The sequence below is a fragment of the Oscarella lobularis genome, chromosome 10 (genome assembly GCF_947507565.1).
Source record: "Oscarella lobularis chromosome 10, ooOscLobu1.1, whole genome shotgun sequence".
In the NCBI taxonomy this organism is placed as follows: domain Eukaryota; kingdom Metazoa; phylum Porifera; class Homoscleromorpha; order Homosclerophorida; family Oscarellidae; genus Oscarella; species Oscarella lobularis.
Genome location: NC_089184.1, coordinates 358418 through 379906, shown reverse-complemented (window position 1 = coordinate 379906; position 21489 = coordinate 358418). Strand labels below are relative to the sequence as shown.

General features: G+C 47.7%; 7 protein-coding genes across 8 annotated transcripts; 4 read left to right on the top strand and 3 right to left on the bottom strand.

Moving 5' to 3' along the window:
- Positions 1–2633, top strand: LOC136192489 (kinase suppressor of Ras 1-like). 2 transcript variants are annotated; one of them, XM_065981120.1, is made up of 14 exons: positions 1–58; positions 212–307; positions 389–478; positions 534–619; positions 773–1030; positions 1095–1155; positions 1206–1295; positions 1385–1463; positions 1522–1610; positions 1665–1761; positions 1813–1931; positions 1997–2119; positions 2180–2390; positions 2452–2633. In XM_065981120.1, the coding sequence occupies exons 2-14, from the start codon at positions 276–278 to the stop codon at positions 2524–2526; spliced, it is 1410 nt and encodes a 469-aa protein (XP_065837192.1). In that variant the 5' UTR covers positions 1–58; positions 212–275; the 3' UTR covers positions 2527–2633. The 2 variants fall into 2 exon arrangements, with proteins under 2 accessions (XP_065837192.1, XP_065837193.1); XM_065981121.1 differs by lacking the exon at positions 1–58 and adding an exon at positions 97–114.
- Positions 2634–2711: 78 nt separating this feature from the next.
- LOC136192471 (myosin heavy chain, skeletal muscle-like) lies at positions 2712–7911 on the top strand. Its single transcript, XM_065981099.1, has one exon. The coding sequence runs from the start codon at positions 2884–2886 to the stop codon at positions 7354–7356; it is 4473 nt and encodes a 1490-aa protein (XP_065837171.1). The 5' UTR covers positions 2712–2883; the 3' UTR covers positions 7357–7911.
- On the bottom strand, positions 7354–9747 carry LOC136192488 (sorting nexin-2-like). The gene is made up of 13 exons (XM_065981118.1): positions 9440–9747; positions 9298–9373; positions 9033–9218; positions 8901–8982; positions 8766–8844; positions 8600–8713; positions 8447–8540; positions 8340–8387; positions 8135–8292; positions 7943–8086; positions 7813–7893; positions 7682–7753; positions 7354–7559 (listed from the first exon to the last, which is right to left on the bottom strand). The coding sequence occupies exons 1-13, from the start codon at positions 9722–9724 to the stop codon at positions 7509–7511; spliced, it is 1470 nt and encodes a 489-aa protein (XP_065837190.1). The 5' UTR covers positions 9725–9747; the 3' UTR covers positions 7354–7508.
- A 160-nt stretch (positions 9748–9907) lies between these two features.
- Positions 9908–11238, top strand: LOC136192491 (uncharacterized). Its single transcript, XM_065981123.1, has one exon. It carries the CDS (start codon positions 9916–9918, stop codon positions 11110–11112), a length of 1197 nt encoding a protein of 398 aa, XP_065837195.1. The 5' UTR covers positions 9908–9915; the 3' UTR covers positions 11113–11238.
- On the bottom strand, positions 11026–16205 carry LOC136192474 (regulator of nonsense transcripts 1-like). Its single transcript, XM_065981103.1, has 31 exons — positions 15840–16205; positions 15703–15792; positions 15480–15647; positions 15391–15429; positions 15244–15340; positions 15149–15190; positions 15009–15082; positions 14863–14950; positions 14730–14814; positions 14577–14672; positions 14415–14523; positions 14240–14359; positions 14096–14183; positions 13978–14048; positions 13855–13930; positions 13715–13806; positions 13540–13654; positions 13344–13487; positions 13230–13291; positions 13027–13178; positions 12857–12974; positions 12650–12806; positions 12517–12603; positions 12408–12463; positions 12314–12356; positions 12124–12255; positions 11979–12072; positions 11768–11916; positions 11637–11714; positions 11491–11586; positions 11026–11436 (listed from the first exon to the last, which is right to left on the bottom strand). Exons 1-31 carry the CDS (start codon positions 16148–16150, stop codon positions 11335–11337), a joined length of 3231 nt encoding a protein of 1076 aa, XP_065837175.1. The 5' UTR covers positions 16151–16205; the 3' UTR covers positions 11026–11334.
- Positions 15782–18871, top strand: LOC136192479 (sodium/potassium/calcium exchanger 2-like). Its single transcript, XM_065981109.1, has 5 exons — positions 15782–17185; positions 17462–17552; positions 17601–18151; positions 18279–18398; positions 18454–18871. The coding sequence occupies exons 1-5, from the start codon at positions 16337–16339 to the stop codon at positions 18832–18834; spliced, it is 1992 nt and encodes a 663-aa protein (XP_065837181.1). The 5' UTR covers positions 15782–16336; the 3' UTR covers positions 18835–18871.
- On the bottom strand, positions 18727–21442 carry LOC136192486 (integrator complex subunit 14-like). The gene is made up of 3 exons (XM_065981116.1): positions 20614–21442; positions 19453–20555; positions 18727–19369 (listed from the first exon to the last, which is right to left on the bottom strand). The coding sequence occupies exons 2-3, from the start codon at positions 20502–20504 to the stop codon at positions 18868–18870; spliced, it is 1554 nt and encodes a 517-aa protein (XP_065837188.1). The 5' UTR covers positions 20505–20555; positions 20614–21442; the 3' UTR covers positions 18727–18867.
- Positions 21443–21489: the final 47 nt, after the last annotated feature.

The window sequence follows — 21489 nt, the reverse complement described above, 5'->3', positions numbered from 1 at the left end:
CTCGCGCTGACCCTATAAATAACAGAAGACGGCGATCGTCTACCGCGACTCGTCTCGGGTACGCGGTGCCGTCTACGGACGTAGTAATAGATTTTCCGATACTGCCGCTCGCCGGTGCGTCGCCTAGAAGCGCGATTGTCGGCCCCGACGTTGAATCCGTATCTCACTGGAACCGCGGAGCCACAGCCTAATTGCCGTATTAACTTCACAGTTGCCGCCGCTTTGAAATCGGGCTGAAGTAGCCCATAGACATCAGTCGTGCAGCTACAGAGGAGATGAGAATGCCAACCGAAGAGTGCTATCACGCGTGAGACACTCGCGCGACGAGAGAGAAAAAAAAGCTCACTACACTAACGCCCTCCCGTCTTTTCCTTTTTTTCCCCTTCAGTTTTTCGACTGCAAGAAAGGTCGTCGGGCTACGATCGTGCTCGCTTTGCAAGCGACTCATGCTGCGTGCCGTCAAGTGCAAACTGTGCAGGTCGGCAAAAACAACAACAAAACCGAAAGAGAATCTTACTCGATTTCTCCCTCAGACTAAAGTGCCACGCAAAATGCTCGACTCTGTACAAAGCAGCCGAATCGGCGCCGACAAAAGGGCCCTCTCCAGCTGCTTCAAAAGGTGAGCAAGGCGCCTAAATCCCATCGAATTACGAACAAGCTAGCGCAGTCCAACTTAGTTAGCGACCCCAGTGCAAACACATAACCCTCTGCGAGTCTTTTATTCAACCCTCGCTCGCTTCCCACGTCGATCTTATTCAACTTCTCTCTAAAGGCATGGATGTTTTCCCTGCCGTTCGTCATCGCGTTCAGCCGAGCGACGCTCGTTGCCAGGCAGCAAATACGTGGACCATACCGACAACGCCCGTCGTTCGTGCACGCGTCGACGTCGGCCAAGCGAGCGCTATCGCATCGCTGCAACAAGCGGGCAGCATTCGTCACCGAACGCGTGACGCTCGCTCTCTCTCCGTTCCCACGGTTGCACTTCGATGTCGACGAAAGGTGACACCTCCTCGCGGGAGCAGCGGATCGGGTAAGGCCCGGGGACTTTTTGCATTGCCCCGCGCGGCGGTACGGAGACCTTTGATTGTCTCTAGCTTCGATTATGAAAAGGAAGGCGAGTTTTGACAGCGTAGATGAGATCGATATGGATGCCAAGTAAACGATTTTATTTCGTTTCGTCGTTTGTACGGAATCGATGTTTCTAGGGAACAGGAGGTGGAGGAGTTCTCTATCCCGTACGAACGCATAGAATTCGGCGAGAAACTCGGTGACGGATGCAAGGGAAGCGTTTATCAGTAAGTGGATGTCCGACCCCCTGGACTTCTTCGTGTCGTTCGGCTTCCGGGTGTGGCGCGCACACGCTAACCTCTTCTCTTTACTACAGGGGGCGGTGGCATGGCAGTGTACGCGTGCACACGCGCCAATACGAGTCCACCGACGATTTGGACGAATTTTGGCGAGAGGTGAGAGCGCGCGACGCAGGCGAGTTTTTCCTCTCGCAACGTCGATTCGACATTATAGGCGATCGTATGGAGCAGCATTCGACATGAGAATATTGAATTATTCATGGGCGCCTGCGTGACGCCCCCCCATCTGGCCATCATCACCGGGTAGGTCTCCTTCGCTCGAGGAGGCGAATGTGTCTTTTATGCTTTCTCTTCTAGTTCGCACCGAGTCGATTCTTTGTATACGTGTCTTCACGTGCACAACTGTAAATATCCTCTGCCAATGAAAATGAAAATAGCTCGAGAAATAGCTCAGGTAGATAGCTGTGCCCTTTTTGATAAACGCAATCTAAACTGTACCTTATAGGGTATGAGCTATTTGCACTCGAGAGGAATCGTGCACGGCAGCTTGAATTCGCGCGCCGTTTACGTGGACAGCAAAGTGAAAATCAGCATGGCATCATACATGAACAATTATCGAGATCGGTGAGTCATTTTTTGTGGAGGGAGGCTACCGATAGACAATCAGCAATCGTTTTGCATCTCTGTAGCGCCGACGACAATCTGCCAACTGACGTTCTCGTCTATTTGGCACCCGAAGTGGTCCAAGCCTTGAGGCTGGGCTCGAGTGAAATTGGATGTCCAACAAAGGAGGGCGACGTTTATGCGTTCGGGTATGCCTTCCCCAAACTATCCATGTCTAATTGCTCATTGCTTCTCATTATGATCCGCAGCACCGTTCTCTTCGAGCTGTTCACCGGGAAGTATCCGTGTTCCGACGCGACGGCCGAGGACGTCATGACCAAAGTGATACAGGGGTTTTACACTTTGATGGCTGGTTCCATGCTCCTGCGAAATATCAAAGCGGTTGTGGCGACTTGCTGGGCGTTGGATCCCTGCTCTCGGCCTTCCTTTAAAGCGTTACTAAGTGGCTTGACGAGAACGGTGAGATTGTTACTCTGTTTTCCTTTGAGAGGTCTCAATTTTTGGATTGATTGATGCCTAGACGCCAAGTCCTGTTGGGAAGTCGAGAGCATTGTCTTCCTCTGAACCGCAACTTGACAAACTCGGTAAAGACTGAACCGAACGTAGTTAGCCTTTACTTGGAAGAAGAAGAAGGTTTTTATCTTTTATTGACAGTACGATTGATAGTTATAGCTAGATGAGATGAGATGATATATCCGGTAATTTCCACTGACCGACCTCCCCAGAATTGACGCACGGCTGCTCCTATTTTAGACCTCGGTTTTGATTTGGAGGGGGGGGGGGGGGGGGGGGCTCACGTCTCGTCACGTGAATATCGTCTCCAGAGTAAACGCAACCATCTCTGTACATTGTGTACCTTGTAAGAGAGTTTCCGGTGCGTTCTGCAATGTTTCTCTAGCGTCTCCTAACTTTACAAAACGCTACCTGCTCGCACATCCACATCAGCTAGAATATGGAGCCACGCCCGCCGCCGTTTCGAGGGGCTAGAAAACAACCGGAGACCGATTTGGAATTTCAACGACTGCGATCAAGTTTGGCCGACAAAGATCGAACGATTGTGGCTATTGTGAGTGATCTCGATAGCCAGTCAAAAGAGATTCAAAATCTTCAGGCAAACCGTCCGTCGACGGGAATAAGCAGCGTCGTTCTGACGCTCAGAGAACAATACGAAGACGAACACGCTAAAGTCCTTGATTTGTCTAAAGATCTTCACTCGGCAAAGGGTGAGCTGGCAATGGTAAGATATGAGCTGGAGGACTTAGAAAGTAAGCATGAGGAGGCCAAGCACTTGCTCAAACAAAGAGAAAGCGACGAGAGTCGTTTTGACGCTGCAAAGCAAGAAATTCTGGCACTTGAAGCAAAGCTTGAAGACAAGAGCAGTCTACTGGCCAGTCTCGAAATGGCACTTGCTGAAGAGAGGCAAGTTGCAGCTGCTCTGTGCAACGATAAGCTGAGACTAGCGAAACGCATTCGAGATATGGAGGAAACGATTCACGAAGAAAACGATGCACTGCCAAATCAAATGACAGTCTCAAAGGCGCCAACTCAGCCTTCTCTTCCGCAATACGAATTGTTCAACCTTCTGCTCGAATGTCAATTGTTCTTGCTGGCAGTTTGCGTTGAAAAAGGACCCAATGGTCTCGGCTTCAGCTTTCAAGCTTGCCTCTTAGAAGGGAGCAATAAAACTCGAATAATTGTCCAGGAAGTCAAAGAGGGAAGTCCAGTATGCGGACAGGTATTCGAAGAAGACGAAGTCGTAGACGTGAATGGATTCCTATGTCGAGACGTGCCCCAATCACTCGTAGCAGCGCGACTACGATCCATTAGTGGACCCATACGATTAGTCATCGCAAGGAAAATGTCTAGTCTGAGTATTACCATCCCGACATCAGCCCAAGTGACGAGTGCCGGCTGCCAAGACACCAGCGTGCATACTATTGACGACGTGCATGCTATTTGCATCGAAAGTCGAACTCAAAGTGAATTAGGCACTCAGGAGATCCGTCAGCACTTGGCTTCCATTGAAAGCTCTCTTCAACATGGAAATGCCCAGCTTGATCACTTAGCTCGACAGATGACTGAAGAAGACAAGGGCGATAGTTCTGCTCATCAAGCCGGCCCTGATCTTCTCAATATTAACCCGCCTTTGAGGCAATCGGCTGCTGATATAGACGATATTCGGAGACGACTCGAGACTATAAGTGAAGCTGTAGTAGAGTTGAGAGCGTCTACTCGTCGCCAGGAAGCAGAGGCGACCGCACAATTGTCACAAGTTCCGCCGCCGCCGTCTGATTCCGATGTTCTGCTTCCAGCCATAGAGGAGATGCTCGATAAAAAATTGAAAGTGGGAAAGGAGGAGGCGACCTCTAAGCTGCAGGTTGAAGTAGAGTCTCTGAAGTCTAAGTTAGAACAGAGGGAGATTGAGTTGAGCAGACGAGCTGAAGAAGTCGCGGAAAAGATGGCGGGGGAATCAGTGAAGTACAAAGCCGAACTAAAAACGGCTGAAAAGGAGAGTGAGAGGCTACAAGAAGAGTTAGAAAGTCTCCGAGAAGCGAAGAGGACGAATGAAGCGGCAAAGGAAGAGATGAGGATACGGATTGACAAACTCGAGGGAGAAGTAAAGGCAGCTGTCCTGAAAAATGCGAAAACCAGCGAAAAGGCAGAGCAGGAAGCAAATGACGCTCGCGAAAGCAAACGTACGTTGCGTTCCGTTGAATTAGAACTTGAGAGAGAAAGAGAAGATAAGGCAAATGCTAAGGAGGAAGCCAGGTCTGCGAAGAGTGCTTTGGAGGAAGTGCAGATGGAACTGCATGTGTACCAGACCAGGGAAAAGGAAAAGGAGCGCATTCTGGGTCAGGAAACGAGAGAAAAAGACAAAGTAGAAGCAGAGCTAAAAGAGAAGACTCACACGGTGACTGCTCTGCAGGCTGATGTTATCCAAATGCAAGCACTAAATCGTGCTCAAGAAGAAAAAATCGCCGGCTTGGAAACGACGCTTGCAACGAAAATTCAAGCTCTAAAAGAAAAAGCCGAGGCTTTTCTTGAAACGGAGAAGAAGCTCAAGGAAAGGGAAGAAGAACGTACGAGTCAAAAAGAAGAGCTACATCAAAATCAGTCGAGATTGAAAGAATTGGAAGGATCGGTTGCTATGCTACGGGAGAGGGAAAGAAGATGGCAGGAAGACGCGTCCAATGCGATTCAAAAGATGAAAGAAAAGGAAGCAGAAACGTCTGTCACAATCGAATCTCTCACTTTGAAAAATATGACGCTGCAAGAGGAGCTAAGCAGAAAGGATGCAAGTCTCCTAAAATCCACGGAATCGCACGCCGATTCCTCAGGTAAACTTACCCAACTAGGGAAAGAAATGGAAAGGTTGCAGAAAGAACTGACACTACAAAGGGAATCCTTTCTGCAGCAGCAAACCGACATGATTAGGCTCCAAGGGGCACACGACCAAACGACCAACAAACTAAAAAAACGCGAGGAAAGACTGAGAGGATTGGAGAGCGAAATGAGCATGATACAGAAAACAAACGAGATGCTCAAAGATGCCCACGAAGACGTTGAATTGCAGCGGACCGTCGCAATAAAAGAAAGAGACCAAATCAGATCAAAACTTCGAGAAGTCGAAGCCCTTTTGGCTGACAAAGGACAGGCGCTCAAAAATATTGCAAAGAAGCAAAGAGAGCTGCAAAAAGAGAAGGAGGATTTGCACGAATTGCAGCGCAAAGAGGAGAACAAAGTACTAGCCGGTCAAGTAGAATTAGCCCAGGTCAGCAAACAGTTGGAAGCGGTGACTGAAGAAAGGAATCGATTTAAATCAAAGATTCAAAAAATCGAATCAGATGACTTCGCGCTGCGCGAGCAAAATCAGCAAATGGAGGCTACATGCACGAAATTAAGTGGAATACTGAAGGAAACAGAAACAGAAAGGGTCAAACTCAGCAAACAGGTCATAGAGACGGGAAGACGTCTCACAGAGCAAAGTACAGCAGCGGAAAAGTTTGAGAAACAAGCACACAGCATTGAAGCAGAATTGAAAGAGGCGACTATAGAGTTGCAGAAATTAAGGAAAAATCTGGCTCAAAAAGAAGCTAGTTCTTCATCGGAAATCTCCGCTTTGAAGCAGGCTAACGAGATACTGACACTTCAGTTGACAGATACAACAACTCATTCAGGTGAAAAGACGAGGAAACTCGAGGTCGAATTGAAGGAGTCCCAGGGAGAAAGCCACAAGCTCAGAGAGGAAGTGTACGCTTTAAAAGAGGCAGCATTGATGAATAGATCGACTACAATTGAAATACAGACGGACTTGGAAGCAAATAAGAAGGAGATTGAGAAGCTTTTGGCTAGCCTGGAAAAGAGAGAAAAGGCTCTGAGAACCGAGAAAGAGACCACGGCAGTGCTGCAAGTGAAGAATCAGCAGCTTGAAGTTATAGTAGAAGGCCTTCAAAAAGAGACTGAAAAATTCAAAGAGCAGCAAACCCGGCTAATGACTGAGCTTTCTGCTACGCAAGTTCGACTGCAGGAATCTCAAGGGGCTGTTACTAGAGCTGAAACGCGATGTAGAGACTTGCAGCTACATGCTACAGAAGCAGATAAAGATACTGCTAAGTTTAGGGAGTTGCAGAAGGATACAGAAGCAAAGCACAGTCAGCTTAGACTTGCCATTGAGCAGGCGGAAAGAAAGGCAAGTAGAGCGGAAAAGGAGAGACAGAGCGAAGTGGAAAAAGTAGAGCAACTGCAAGTCACCGTGCGAAAGCTCGGCGAAGAATTGGAAGCAGCTTCCAAGGCCAACGATCTCGCGCAAAGCAGAGTCACGCGACTCAAGGAGAGAAATCGTGATGCCGAGAGAACGATAGAACAACTGCTCGAAAGCCAGCGATCTCTCACCGAGAATTTAACAAAAGGGAACGAAGAGAAGGAGAAAAATATACGAGGGCTCGAAAGTCGGATCGAAGTGCTGAAAGTCCAGCTAAAGAACAAGCGTGAAGAGGTCGACTCGATTCAGCAATCCCAGGCAAATCTTCAGGCCAAAGTAGGCCGCACTGATTCGGAAAATCAAAGGCTCATCGACCAGCTAGCCAAACTAAGCGATCTCCAAGCTCGTCTCCTAAACGCGGAAACCGAAACGGAGACGGCAAAACGCCAACTCGTCGAGGAGAAGACGAAAAACGCGGTCGTTTCGGGAGAAAGAGACCAACTAATGAAAATCCTACGAGATCACGGAGTTCAACAGAACACGGAAAAGCCGTCGACGCCGGCGGCGATGAAAAAAGTACGCGCCGGCGTGGCAACGAAGGAAGATCTTCTCGTCCTTCTCAAAGACAAGGACGAAGAAGCGACGAGACTGAAGGAATACGTGGACAAAATGCTCATCGCTGTAATAGACAAAGCGCCGTTCGTGCTAGAGGCCATGAAGTAGACTAGAGATCGATCATATGCAGAAGGGAGAAAAATAAGTAGTACAGATGCGAAGCAACGGCCATTCTCCAAACGCAAAACGCAACAGAAAAGAATCGACAGCCAAAATAGTCAAAAAAACGCCAAAGGAAGGGAACTAGTTAGGGTCAGTGGTCAGACAATCGCTTTCGCTTCAGGCAAGAAGGATTCCCAGTGAGAGATGAGCTAATGGGTGGTAAGGAAGGAAAGGTTTTTGAGTGAATGGACAGTGTAGAGGCAGAATAGGGATTAGGACGAGTGGAGGAGATGGAAAAGGGTCAAGGAATGGATTTGGGATTTTTTCTTACCTGACGTTGGGTGAGCATCAACGTTTCCAGATAATTGATTAGACTCGATTTGAATTCCTTCACTCTGGTGCTCTAAAAATCGAATTTTCGTCGCACTGACGTCAAAATTTCGCGCCTCTTTTTTTATTTACTTCGAATCTCGTCACTTCGTCTTTGATTCGCTTAGAAATGTCGTCGAATTCCTTCTGACCTTTGTCCACTTTGTCTTCCCACTGTAGAATAAAAAAATGAAAATTTTTTCCGTAAAAAGACAGTGCTTACGTCTTTTATTTCTCGTTCAAGATCTGGCAATTTTTCCGTTTTTCCCGTCGCCTTCATTTTGGTCTCGCTCTCCCTTTTCTTCAGCAACGTCGCCTGGGCACTCTGCCAAGCGTGGAACAGCTTCACGCGCTGATTAAAACAAATCTAGAAAACAAATTACGTAACCCACGTGACTATCCATTGAGTATTTACCTTGATTCCACCAATAAGGCCAATGTACTCACGAATCAACTCTCCGAATATGAAAAAATCCTTCGACGCCTGTTCTTGATGAAGACTGTCGATTTTTCCTTCAATTTCAGCGAGCTGACTCATAGCGCGCGCTAGCGGCTCGTGCTCCTCAACAGTCCCTAACAAAAATAATTAAATAATTAAATAAATGTATATATTTCTTTACCAAGAAGTGCCGCAGTTTTGCCAAAGGCCTCAGTAGCAGAACTAAGGTCTATGAAACATTGTTAATTAAATCGTATGTATTGCTTCTTTATTTTATTTTCCTCTCACCTCTTCTATGTGTTACAAGAGAATCAATTCCTGTTATGAGTTTCTTCAAGTGGCCATCCAATGCGTCGAGTTGCTGCTGTTTTTCTTCAAACCACTGATGATAAATATAACGTTTTATTTATTTATTTATTTATTGTTGGAATTTTCACATACCGAATCTGATTCTTCCATTTTTGACGTCATTTTTGATACGGCATCGCCGACGTTTTTCACTAGTCTCATGAAGCCGGCTCCACTCAAAGCGGACGTTCCTTTTGCTTTGGGAAGCTAAAAAAATATTAATTTATTAATTTATTTGAAGCGATTTGGATTTACGCACGTCATCAGTTTTCTCCAAGAATTCCTGAAAATCTTCGTCTTTTCTCAATACGGGATGTTTGGATAGTCTAGTGAGGAATCTGAAGAGAAATTGTCACGTGACTTTTGCATTGATTCGTTTTCATTTTTTTCAAACCTTTGGAGTATGGCTTTTCTCTTTCCTATGAAATCTGTAGAACCACTAGACTCCTCCTTAGAAAATTTCACTTTCGTCATGCCTATAAAAAAATTAATCATATCCCGATTAATTTTTATTTATTGATTATACCCAAGACGGATTTTTCGGGAGCTGGAGGAATGATTCGACCCAAATACGCCGGTTTTTCAGCCAATTTGGCATGGAGAGCGAGAAAATCGCTGAAACGACGTCGCACTGCCAACTTATGACTCTTGAATTGCGGCATGTTGGTCTGCGTTTTCACTTGATACGTCATATAAGCATTCATTCCATCGCCTAATAAAAAAACGTGGTGTCGTTACGGCGTGCCGTAAACGATAGCCCTCCCGTTTTTCATTGACAAACGACGTCTTACCGACTTTCTGCGGATCGGAAACCGATACTTCGATTGTGTACTCGTCGTCCAAGTCGTCCTCGTCTTCGTCCTTCGCCTGCGAGAGGGGGCGGGGCGGGTGAGACGTGAGTCGAGATTTCGCAGCGAAAAAACGCTTTCTCACCGGCTCGTCGGCTTCCGCCGTGCTGTCGTCGTCGCCAGCCGACACTTTCGGCTCGTCGCTTACGCTGGAGAGTGGAGCTTGGGTGGTTTCGGGCTCCTTTTCGGGCGGAGTGTCGTCGCGTTTCGTTTCGCCGTTTTCTGCGTCATCGTCGTCGTCGAAAAGCCCCTTTTCCTCCTTCTGCGTGTCGGTGTCGATGGGTACTGACTCTTCCGGTTCGGGCGACTGTGCCACGTCCTCGTCGTCGTCTCCAAAGAGCGGCGGCGACGACTTTCCATCCTCCGCCATGATGAGCACGCGCGAAAGTGAAAAGTCACGAGATCTTATTACGGTCACGTGGGCAAAGATAGTACTGTAGACTTTCAGTACATAATTCCTGCAGCAGCAATAGCCTAACTAAAAAATACAGACCATGTTATAATGGCGAATTTAGGAATGCTTACCGGCAATTTTTGAGCATGCGCAATTTTCTTGACGTCATGGAAGCCCTCCCATTCGTAAAGGCTCGCAATCCGGCCGAAATCTGGCGAGACGAGCCGACGTTTCTTCTGTGCGAGCTTTCATTTGAGCTCTTCGCTCTTCTCACTCTGCTCGACGCGTGGAAACGCGGTCCGCGCTACGTCGTGCTCTGGCTGAGCGCTCTCGGCCACGGACTCACAACCGAACTCGTCAGCTACTTCAATCCCAATATCAACAGCTTTTGGCACGCCCAAAGCACGCTCGTCTTCTTCCGCGGTCGCTTTCCCTTGCACATAATGTTATTTTATCCGGCTACAATGTATCTTACTAACGTTGCCGTGGAGATTCTTCAACTCGGTGCCGTCGCTCACGCGTCGGCTGTTGCTATAGCTGACGTCATTATCGATGTCCCGTTTGACATTATGGGCATCAAATTGGTTTGGTGGACGTGGCATGATACAGATCCCAATATATTTGATAGGCACTATTCAGTTCCTTGGACCAGCTACAACTTTCACATGACATTCGCTTGGAGCCTGAGTTTCCTGTTTCGCGTCACGTGGAATTTGCTAGTGGGCGAACAAAAAAAGTTGAAGCCATTATCTGGGATACTGAGAGCGGGAACGTGCCTTATTGTCGTCAGTTTGATGTCCATGCCGCTTGGAGTTCTCCAGTGCACGTTCCATCATTTTCTCCATGATGTTTTCTTCATTCACCCTGAAATCACAACCCTGATTTACGTTTTCGTATACGGAGCTATTTTCTGGAGAGCCGATAGACGTCTGTCTAAATCCAAGGCAAAGAAAATCAAATCTAAAGCACTGGCTGCTATTGTCGTAATTCATTACGCCTTCTACATGCTCCTCGTCGTTTTTTATGCCAAACCGGAGGATATTCGCGCCACAGGCCTGCACGAAGTGGTTGGAGACGATTGTCAATCTGAATCAGACGTTTATACAGTCACAGGTATGATTCTGAAAAAGAAAACGTTTCTCTGCGTCGACAATTACGACGAGCCCTACTTTGATTTTCATTGTCTGCCTCGTGGACGGCCCGAAACGAATGCTTCGTGGTATACAGTCTGTGGAACTCCGTATAAAAGCCACGTGGAGTACATGGTCATTGTCATCTTTTCCTGCGTCGTGGGACTGCTCTTCTTTTGGGAAATATTCAACACGTCGGTTCACAATGAAAAGGAAAAGACTAAACGTGACTAAAGTTACACTTGCATGTTGTGACGTCAAAAAAAGACTTGTGTGTGCGTGGATACATGTTAGTTCACACAGAAAAAGTTTCCGAGTCATTTTTTCATGGAATCGCGCTCTTCGCACGTCAGTTCCCAATGAGAAGGCCGCTGTGCCTTCCGCTTAGCAATGACTGATCAAAGGGTATAGGAAGGGGAGAGGGGGGAGGGGGGAGAGACGGTTTCCGCGTTTGATCTAGTGGGAATAAAGCGAAGAATTGGCGTGAGAGGCGTTGTGGTAGAGGGAATCTTGGGAAAGCGTGTCCGGCTGGGACTTGAAGACTTCGTGATCGTAGTCCTAGAAGAAAAAGAAATTGCTGTGTACACGTTAGGGGAACTGGCTCGATTAGACCTGAGATAGATCAGGCTGCGAAAGTGGCTGTGAAAGTTGCGAGGGTTGACTCAGATTTCCATGCATCATTGCCTGGGAAAACGGCTGAGATGCATCCTAGGCAATACGTCTCGAAAATTCCCCTTTTTCCTATTGGCCAACCCAACCTGGCTCGCTTGACTCGAAGGCGCGTGAGAGGGATACTCCATTCCAGGCATTTGACCCCCCGGTAACCCGCCAAGGGACTAAAACATAAAACATAGCGTTCTACACGTGTACATTTATTAATTCTCGTCACCTGGCTAACAAATTGATCGGCCGCTTGAGCCGGCGGAGTCACAAACATGCCCACCGGTACGTTAAGCTCAGCTGCAGCTGCAGCCGCACTCCTATCCATTCCTATGTATCCCATGGGGTCGTGCGTGTGATAATAGGTCTCGCGTGCAGCTGGGGCGGTAAGGGAAACGACGTTAGGGTAGGAGAAAGGGAACTAAGGGGTGTCATCGTACCGGGATCTACGTGGGACGCTGTACTGCTGTCGTACTGGCGACCAGCCATCCATTCGTGAGCGTCAAACATGCCTCTGCTCATGAAACTAGCTCCCTGGTGTCGTCAATGCACGGTTAGTCTCGCGTGCACGATCTTTTTTCTTACCGGGTTTTTTCTGTTGATCATTTTCTTCGGTTTGGGGAATTTCATGAGGTTTTCTTTGAGATTGTTGAGGGGTCCTTCGACTAGGCAATGCTTCTGCTGGTAATGAATCAAGAAATGCTGCCACAAGTCTTGCTATAGAGCACACAAGGTTTCCTCTTCTCGTCTCGGCACGCGAAAGGGATGAACTAACCTTAGATAAGACTTTCGGATTTCCAACAACAATGAGCCCATATCTTGCAGAGAAAACCGTCAAAAACAAAACAATTCAAAAAGAACGATCTTACTTAGCGCGAGTCAACGCAACGTTGAGACGACGAGGATCATTGAGAAAGCCAATACCCTTTTAATTAGAAAAATTCGCACACGAAGCCCCTCCCTTTGACTGAACAATACCTGATGCTCATTCGACCGAACACACGACAAAATAATGTAATCCTTTTCCCTCCCCTGAAACGCGTCCACGCTAGCTACTTCTAATTCCTATAGCAAAGTCAATGGAAGAGCCCACGTACGCGTGAAATCAAACCTGGTACAATTTCGCATTCAACTGCCCGTTATACTGCATATATTGAATAATATAAGCGCGCTGACCCTCATACGGCGTTATGACCCCTATGTTGTACGGGTGGACTCCCGACTTTAGCAAGCGCGTGACGCTCTTCTCAACGTACGCGGCTTCCGTTCTAATATCGTATTAAAAGCGACTCTATGACGAAGAACGGGGGTTGCCTGCCTGTTGAGATAGGACGTTCCCGACGAGGAGATCTCCTCCTGTCCGGATGCCGACCAGAAGAACATGGGGACTTCGGGAATGGGAAAAGGAAAATCGACTTCCTTTTGAATGCGATCAGCTATATGTACGATACAGTGAAGCCGCGGTACGCGCCCTATTACTCCTCCTACCTTCGACTACGCCGTTCTGAAGCTCGCCGTCGTAAAAGAGATTCGAAGAAAATTCGCTCAGTGCCGGATGCATGCGATATTGGACTTGGAGACGATGTGGATGTATACCAAGCACGACGAGGCGCTCGAAAAGGGACTGAGATAAGCCGGCACTACAAAACCTCAATACAAACTAGAACCCCCCTTTTTTTCGAAGGCCTTACGTAGCCGCTTTCTTGCACACTACTACTGGGCCTAGCTGGCAATGGTCACCAACTAGGATGACCTAGAAATTCGTGTCTTTGTTCTACTGTTGTTGGAGGAGCGTGTAGACGTACCTGTTTGGCGCCGAGAACGATTGGGATCATGCATTCTGGTTCCGTCGCTTGCGTCGCTTCGTCGATGAGAACCATGCGGAATTTGAATTTCACTAAGCGTGTGTCTCCAGCGCAGACGCACGTGCAGCAAATCACGTCTGCGTTCTGTTGGAGGCGATGGATGATGGGATTGCTGGGGGAGGAGAGCGATTCTTACCATGAGAAGTTCTCTTTCGCACGCTCTTTTCAGTGTCTTATAGCGTTTTTCGTCGTTTGATGATAACTCCCCTTGTTCGTCTTTCAATTGCTGAAGCTTAATCAGCTCAGGATAGCTGAGAAAAGAAAGAAGATTAAATAAAATTCTTTATTTTTTTCTCTCTGTCTTCTCATACGAGTCTTTGCAGTTTCTGATTTGATTGTGAAGAGCGAGAAAAGAGACGGTAGAATCAATGGCCTCGCGACTTTTCGCAGATAAACGAACAACCTACGAAACGACTCGTCATTTCGATAAATATTCGAAATTGTTACGCACCTTGAGTCCCGTTTTATGAATCTTTTCCGTCAGCTGATCAACGGCAATATTGCTCGGAGCACAAACGAGAATTTGACTATGAACTAAAGTCAGAGAAAGAGACAAAATATTGAGGGTGAATACCCGAAATTTTGCCTAGCCAAATGATAGACTATCGTCGCTGAGGTGACTGTTTTTCCGGTTCCAGGCGGACCCTGACGAAAAGACTCGGTCTTTTACATCAAATAATTTATTATTTCACCTGAATGAGGCTGAGCGGCTTCTGCAAGACCGTCTTTACGGCGAATACTTGTGAGTGATTAAGTTCCGGTAAACCGGGAGCAGAAAATCTTTAGAGAAAATTCATTTTCGCACTTTTTCTGTCTGTGCGTTTTCGAAAACTCGCCTTTTTGGTAAAGTACATTTGAGTGGATACTCTTCGACGTCGTGGCCAATCAGCCGATGGTAAATGTATCCGCTCACGGAAGTTTCATCAACCGCAAATTTTCTCATCGCCTGTTGCATACTGAAACAAAGAAAGAACGTCATTTGAATTGACATGAAGTCGTCTCTTTGTTCACCGATCGAATGACGTCGACTTCCATACAAAATCCACGCTAAACGAATGAGTCACGTCAATTGGGACGTCATTGTTCGATCTCATTTCCAAACGAATTTCTTCACCAAATGCTACAAAACAGATTCAAAATTTGTCTGAGTTGGATTTCTCTCTCTCTATTTACAATTTGGAATTTTGACCACGTGACCGACTCCTTCCCACTGTCTTTTGACGCCAGAATAACGCAATCTCAATTCGTCACCAGGCATAAGCCTCATGTCTGAATTCGTATTAATATTATTAGTATTATTAGTGCTATTTATTTATTGGTTTTTGCCTGATTGAGAACGTGGCAAATTGAAGTAGGCTACAACTTTCTTATTTAGGCCAATATCCCAGTGAACTACAATCCCCTCTTGTGTCTAATAGAACAAATTAGTGTTGCTATTTCTTTTATGTAGTCAATTTGCCTGAGATTCTTTCAATTTCTTGTCATAGTCAGCTTCAAATTTCACAAGTGGACCAAAAATATTTTGATACTGATACGCATCTTCGTATCTTTTATTTTTCAATTAAAATATGGTACATACATATTTTAATTAATTTATTCTATTACCTCAGAAGGACTTGCTGTGGCTCTTCGTCGATTCCAGGCTTGTCCAAATCTTCCAAAGTAGCTTCATCATTTTCCTACATAAACCAATTAATTAATTAATTACCCACGTGACGTACATTTAATTAAATTCTCCCGCTTACCTTCCACAATTCTTCAAGTTTGTTGATCTGAGAGGCAGTGATCTATTTGAGAAATATTCATTAAATATTTGAAATCGATTATTATTTAGTCTTACTTGTCTCGCTCTCAACTGTTCCTGTTCAGACGGTATTTTCACAAGCCAAGACAAGAAACAGCGATCCTGAATCAACGGCTGCCACTCATTCGAATCCCTAAAAAATTAATAAAATCAATAAGTGCTTATATTATTATTATTATTCACCAATTCTGATCTTTCAAATTCTGGGAAGCACACGGTTGTCTAGACAACAAATATTTTAATTAAGGAATATTTCTCTTATCTTATCTTACCGGCAAAGTAAAACGACAACGGATTCCGCCTTCGCCGGAACGTATCCGAGAAGAAAAACATTCTTGCAGCCACAATTGTAGCACTCCAACGTCGTATCTCCAAGGGGACCGTCCTTGTGAAGTTGAACTTCCTTCGCTCGCGCTCTCACCAAATGATTCACAATGTGACTAATGAAAAAAGAATGACGTCATAGGATATTGATGACGTCACGAATTGACTTACCTTCCCGACGTGTTTCCGCGTCCGTTGCAAAACCATTTTCGCGTTTGAATGCAAAAGACGACCGCCGACGGATCGTGAATGCCGCAATATCTATAAATAATTACTTATTTGATCCTTTTTTGCTCTTTTTTTCTTACTTGCACGCGTGATCGGGAAGATCTCGCGTGTATATCGTCTCGTCTTCTTCGTTTTCGTCGAAATTCAATCCCCTGACGCCGTCCGCGACGTCGCCGACGTTCGGATCGTGATCGAACGTCTTTCGCTCGTCGGCGGACGGCTCTTGCGTTAGAGGAGGCTGTTGGGACGCTTGCGTTTGCGTTTGAGATGGAACTGTGAAGTCGTCGAAGTCGTAGTCGCCTCCTTGGGTGTCAGCGCCGAAGTCGCCTTCATCTGGATCGAGAAACGTGAGCGATTCGCTCACAGGAGCGTACGAATCGACGGCACTCATGGAGAAACCGTCGCGAAGGCTTTCAGTTTTACGGGACTCGGTGGGGAAAGTCCCGTAGAAAGGTGTGCGCTATACGGAAGCTAATAAAGCTTCTCTCCCAAAGCATCTCGGGTCGCGGGGAAGCTGCAGGACTCCCCAAACAGCTGAACCCCTCACCATAAACACCAGCGTCCTGCATCACCCCCAATGGATCAGCAGACACGCATCAAACGACCGTCGCGTCGCTTTTCAAAACGACTCGCTATACCGATCGTCTCCCTACTCGGAATCATCCTAATCGTCGCAGCAACAAACGACGAAAAAGCTCGACCAGCAAAACAGCCACCTGGCTCGAATACTCATACCTCCCACGCGAGAAAACCGATGTTTACAGCGCGCCGCCCCCTATCAACGCTCGCAAATAGCACCAAAGAGACCCCGATCACGAACTCGACGAGCGAACGACCCCCTAAACAATACTGGCCCGACGATATCTTCGATCTCGCGACGCGACGTCGCGGCGCCGTGCTTCTTCACGTCGTCGGAGTCGTTTACATGTTCGTCGCCTTGGCGATCGTGTGCGACGAGTATTTCGTGCCGTCGCTCGACGTCATCGCTTCGAAGTTGAATTTGAGTAACGACGTTGCCGGGGCGACGTTTATGGCGGCCGGCGGCAGCACGCCGGAGTTGTTCACGTCGTTTTTCGGCGTTTTTGTCGCGAAGACGAACGTCGGTTTTGGAACGATCGTCGGATCGGCCGTTTTTAATGTTCTTTTTGTTATTGGGATGTGTGCCGTCGTTTCGCGGAAGGTCTTGAGGTTGAGTTGGTGGCCGCTCTTTCGCGACTGCTCCTTTTATAGCGTCGCGCTCATCGTTTTGCTGCTCGTCTATTTGGACGCGAAGATCGCCTGGTTCGAAGCGCTCAGTCTCTTTGTCTTGTATCTCGTCTACGTTGGATTCATGAAGTTTAATCGTCGCTTGGAGAAGTGGGCCAAGGAGAAGCTGACGCCGGATAGGGTTCGACCTATAGAGAAGAAAAACAAAAAGCCTACGGAGGTAAATAGACAGTTGTTTATTTTCCCTGACCTCCACCTTCTGGTTAGTCTAGTAGTCGTTCTTTGATTGTACCGCAAAACGTAGTATAAGCATATGGGCTTAGGTTTCTGTACGGGATTGGTTGCTAAGGGCCCATTTTGGTTGCTAAGACTCTGAGAGGGAATAGAAACTAGTAGTTTTCCTTACGAAGATTCGTTCGCTCCTAAGGACCCCTTTATTGTGTGCTACATGCCTCTAAACACTCAAACCTCTTTGCTAAAGGGCTTCTTTGTTTAGGAAACGTCGTCTCGGCCGTGTACTCCTTACGGCGTCGGTTTCACGCGACAAGGCGCCGTTCATCTGTTATTGAGCGCTATGCATCATAGAGGTAAACAACCAAACGCTCAAATATTCAATTTTCATACCCGAACAATAGACACCGCCACCGACAGTCGAACGACGAGTAAAAGGAGCGTCAGAGACGAAAAGCCTCGAAATCAAATCATTCCTCGAGTGGGAATAGAGCTCGCGCCACCGCCGCCGTCGGCTGGAGCCTCCAATCCCCGCAGTTCTTTCGTTTCCGAGCAACTCGACGTCGAATTCACGCCGTCGTCGTCCGAACCGTCGTCGTCTCGACAGAGCGTCATAAAAAACGAAAGCGAAGTGTCCTACGCGAATTCGGGATACGAAACGACGAAACCGTCGCTAGGGAACCATAGCAACGACGACGACGAGCTCGAGTATTCAACGGTGCCTCACGTTCAAGTCGAATGCGCAAACGGCACTGAAAAGAAGAAGAAGAAAGGAAGCGCGTGGACAGATTCAACCAATGATGACAACGAAGAAGAAGAAGCAGAGAAGGACGGCAACGATGAAGAACCACTTACTATTAAGTGGCCGTCGAGTTGTCGCAAACGCTTCACGTACATCCTTCTCATTCCCATTGTCTATCTGCTCTATTTTTCTCTGCCTGACGTCCGAAATGAGGTACAGTAGAGTAGGAAAATCCTTGATTGACTACGTAAACTTGGGATTATTACACTTTCTATCCCGAGTTTATAGACAATCAAGGATTTAAATCTAATAATTATGCGATTAATTCACCTGTTTTCAGTCCAAACGAAAATGGTACCCGTGGACATTCGCCGGCAGCATGTTGTGGATTGGAATCTATTCCTATTTCATGGTCTGGTGGGCCAATCAGATCGGAGACACAATAGGAATCAGTCCAGAGGTAACCACCCACCTAAACACAGCCCAATCATTTCCCCAACACCTCCTTTCTCTAGGTTATGGGTCTGACTTTTTTAGCGGCCGGCACAAGCATCCCGGATCTCATAACAAGCGTCATAGTCGCTCGTCAAGGATCCGGTGACATGGCCGTTTCGAGTTCCATTGGAAGCAATATGTTTGACGTCACAGTCGGCCTTCCGTTGCCATGGTTCTTTGCCGCTCTGATCCGGGGTAACCCCGTGGTTGTGATGAGCAATGGGCTCTTCTGTTCAGTGGCTCTTCTTTTCGGAATGCTCATTGTTCTCGTCGCCACAATTGTGGCATGCAAATGGAAAATGAATCGCCCGTTGGGCGTCGTCATGTTTCTATTCTATCTCCTATTTTTAACGATTAGCATACTTCTCGAAACGAAAACAATAGGAAAATGTTTTCTCTAATTATTCGATTAAACAATAGAATTAATTAATTAATCAAGGCGGGCCTATTTCGCACGCGGGATCGCGATTCGTTTTAAGTTGTTTCGCCACGTGAATCAACAGAGCCGATTCGGCGGCGTGACTATGCCGAATCGACTCGGCATCTTGCCTAAGTTGATTCCCTATCGACGTCAACAAGTCGGAGAAGCCGTAGCTCAAAGCCGAGCGTCTCAACTTGTTGACGTCCTTGAAAAACGCCTGCTGTTTGTCGGGAAGCTTTCGCGCGTACCTTAGCACTTTCTGCACGTCCAATTGCAGCACCTGTTGCCGAATCCACGTGACGCCGGGATCCGCGTGATAGCTGAGACAATATTCTTCTTGCACGGGAAACGGTTTCGCCGTCGCCGTCGCCACTGTCGGCTCAGCGGAAATACAACCCAATTGATTTAAATCGCCCAGCCACGAGATTGTTGCATTGGGCGGGAAAACGCTCAGCATCAAATTCGCTTTCTTTCGCGTATCCGCTGCCGAATACAAAACGCCAAACCAACCCTCTCTGGGGGGGGGGGGGGGGGGGGGATTAGGAGAAAAAACTAGACGTCCCCCTCTCATATAATATAAATATTTATTTCTTCTTACCCTAGTTTTGCCAATGCTGCCATATTTTCGACTTTTAGACTACCGTGTAGCAAAATTCGAAACGATGGCGACTTTCCATAGTCGATTTTCTCCGATCCAATCAGACCGCTGCTGTCCGGTCTCTCCTGTTTAATTCCGAGTCCGCGCGTTCCGCCCACGTTCGCCGAAGAGGGATTTGACTTTCGACCGCTTTCCATGGCAACCGTAGTCTCGAGCGGCTTCTCGTCGACTTTAATTCGTTGAGCCAATGACGGATCGTCGAGTACGAGATGTCGCGACATGCATGGGGGGCCGGAAAACTCGGAAATTGGCAAAAAACCGCAAATTTCTATTTTTTGAGGAAATTCGTCGGTGTCCTTGTTTGAAGAAATCGCGCATGAGTACTGATCTCGCCACGTGCCGGGTCGAAATTTAATTGGCGGGGGAATTAGGCAGATTTTTGATTTGAGCGCGCCGCAACACAATTCGCCGGAAAACGGAACGAAATGAGCGTCGACGAGACGCCGAAACATATCGGAGCTCGACTGGAAACTAAGCGCGCCATTGGGACAATGAATGAATAGGGAACCGAGCGGATTGCAAAGGCGCGCGCTCGTTTTATCGATCGATTCGACTTCGTCCGGCGAAGCGAGAAGGAGAACGTGAAGTTTGCATGGAAAAGGAATCGCGAAATCGGCCGTAGCCGCGTCGATCGATGGGCTATCGGTGACGACGACGATTTGGCATGGCGGCGATACGGTGCCCCATTCGGCGACGACGTAGTCGATTGCGAATTGGATTGCTCGCGCTACGTCGGTTCGGTCGCCCATGGCGATTGGAACGGCGAGGCGTGATTCGATGGACGTGTAGTCACGTGTCCACGAGATGAGAGGCTCGACGGATGAGGAGAAGGCGAGGAGAGCGCTGAATTCCATTTGGAAGTGAGCGCCCATGTGACGGATGATCGTTTGGAGGCCTTCGATGGCTAGGTGTCGTCGCTGGTATGCCGCGTCGTCGACGGACGTCGTTTGGAGCATGGAAAGCGAGCAGTCGAGGAGAAAGACGGTCGGCATGGTTGTACGGGACTCTCTGCTCGTTGATTAAGTGTGGAGAGCTCCCGTATACTAGAGAAAAGATTAAAGATTAAATCTGGCGCTGAAGAGGGTCTGCGTCATAACTCACTTAGCGAATCAGCGATCGAGCAACCGTTCTGGTGTCGATTCGAAGATTAGTACCCGTACAGACGGTTTTGTACAGAGTGAATCCAGACCTCTCGTCCAGCGCCAGCCCCTGTAACGCGCGCTGGAGAGGGTCTGGAGACTCGAGGCTATCCAATTTTCTGACAGCTCTAGTGGCAGACATCTTCAGACCAGAAGCTCAGACAATCGATCTAGTTTTAGCTTTAGAAAATCAACAGACAATGCTTCATTTCCCGCCCAGTCACGCGCGAGTCCTACTGTGGCCTAGGGCCGTTTGTCCCTGGGGGGGGGGGGGGGGTTAGCGGCTGCGACGTTTCCGCACTTATCGCACAAAAATTCAACCAGCTTGTGATCGCCGCCGGCTCCCGCGGCAGATCGTGCGCCGGAGACAGCAGCACGAACGACGTGAAAATTAAGATCACTGTCTAGTAATTGGCTTGTCCAAGAAAACTGCGGTGGCTCCGTCACTGTTTTTTTGACGGAAGAACGCGTCCGAGTCGTAGTTGAGCCATCCGGCCGAAACGATATTTCTCCGCCATTCGAACGACCAGCCTTATTAGATGAATAATGCGACGGCCCGGGAGAAGCCACCGCTCTCGTATTCTCGAGCCAAGATTTTTGCCACAACGCGCCTTAATTGGCACCAGCGAGAAACGGACGTACAAGCTGATCGGTTTTCAGGTCGCTTGTGCTGCTGTCCCCGGAGGGGTCGGCATGCACGATCTGCGGAGCCGTTGGCGATCACAAGACAAGCGACTGTGCTCTAATTGTGCGCTAACGTACGAGCCCGGCACGAAGCCGCACGATGCTGAAGCCTTGGCGCCGGTTGTATTTTTAAGCGACTGTGCTCTAATTGTGC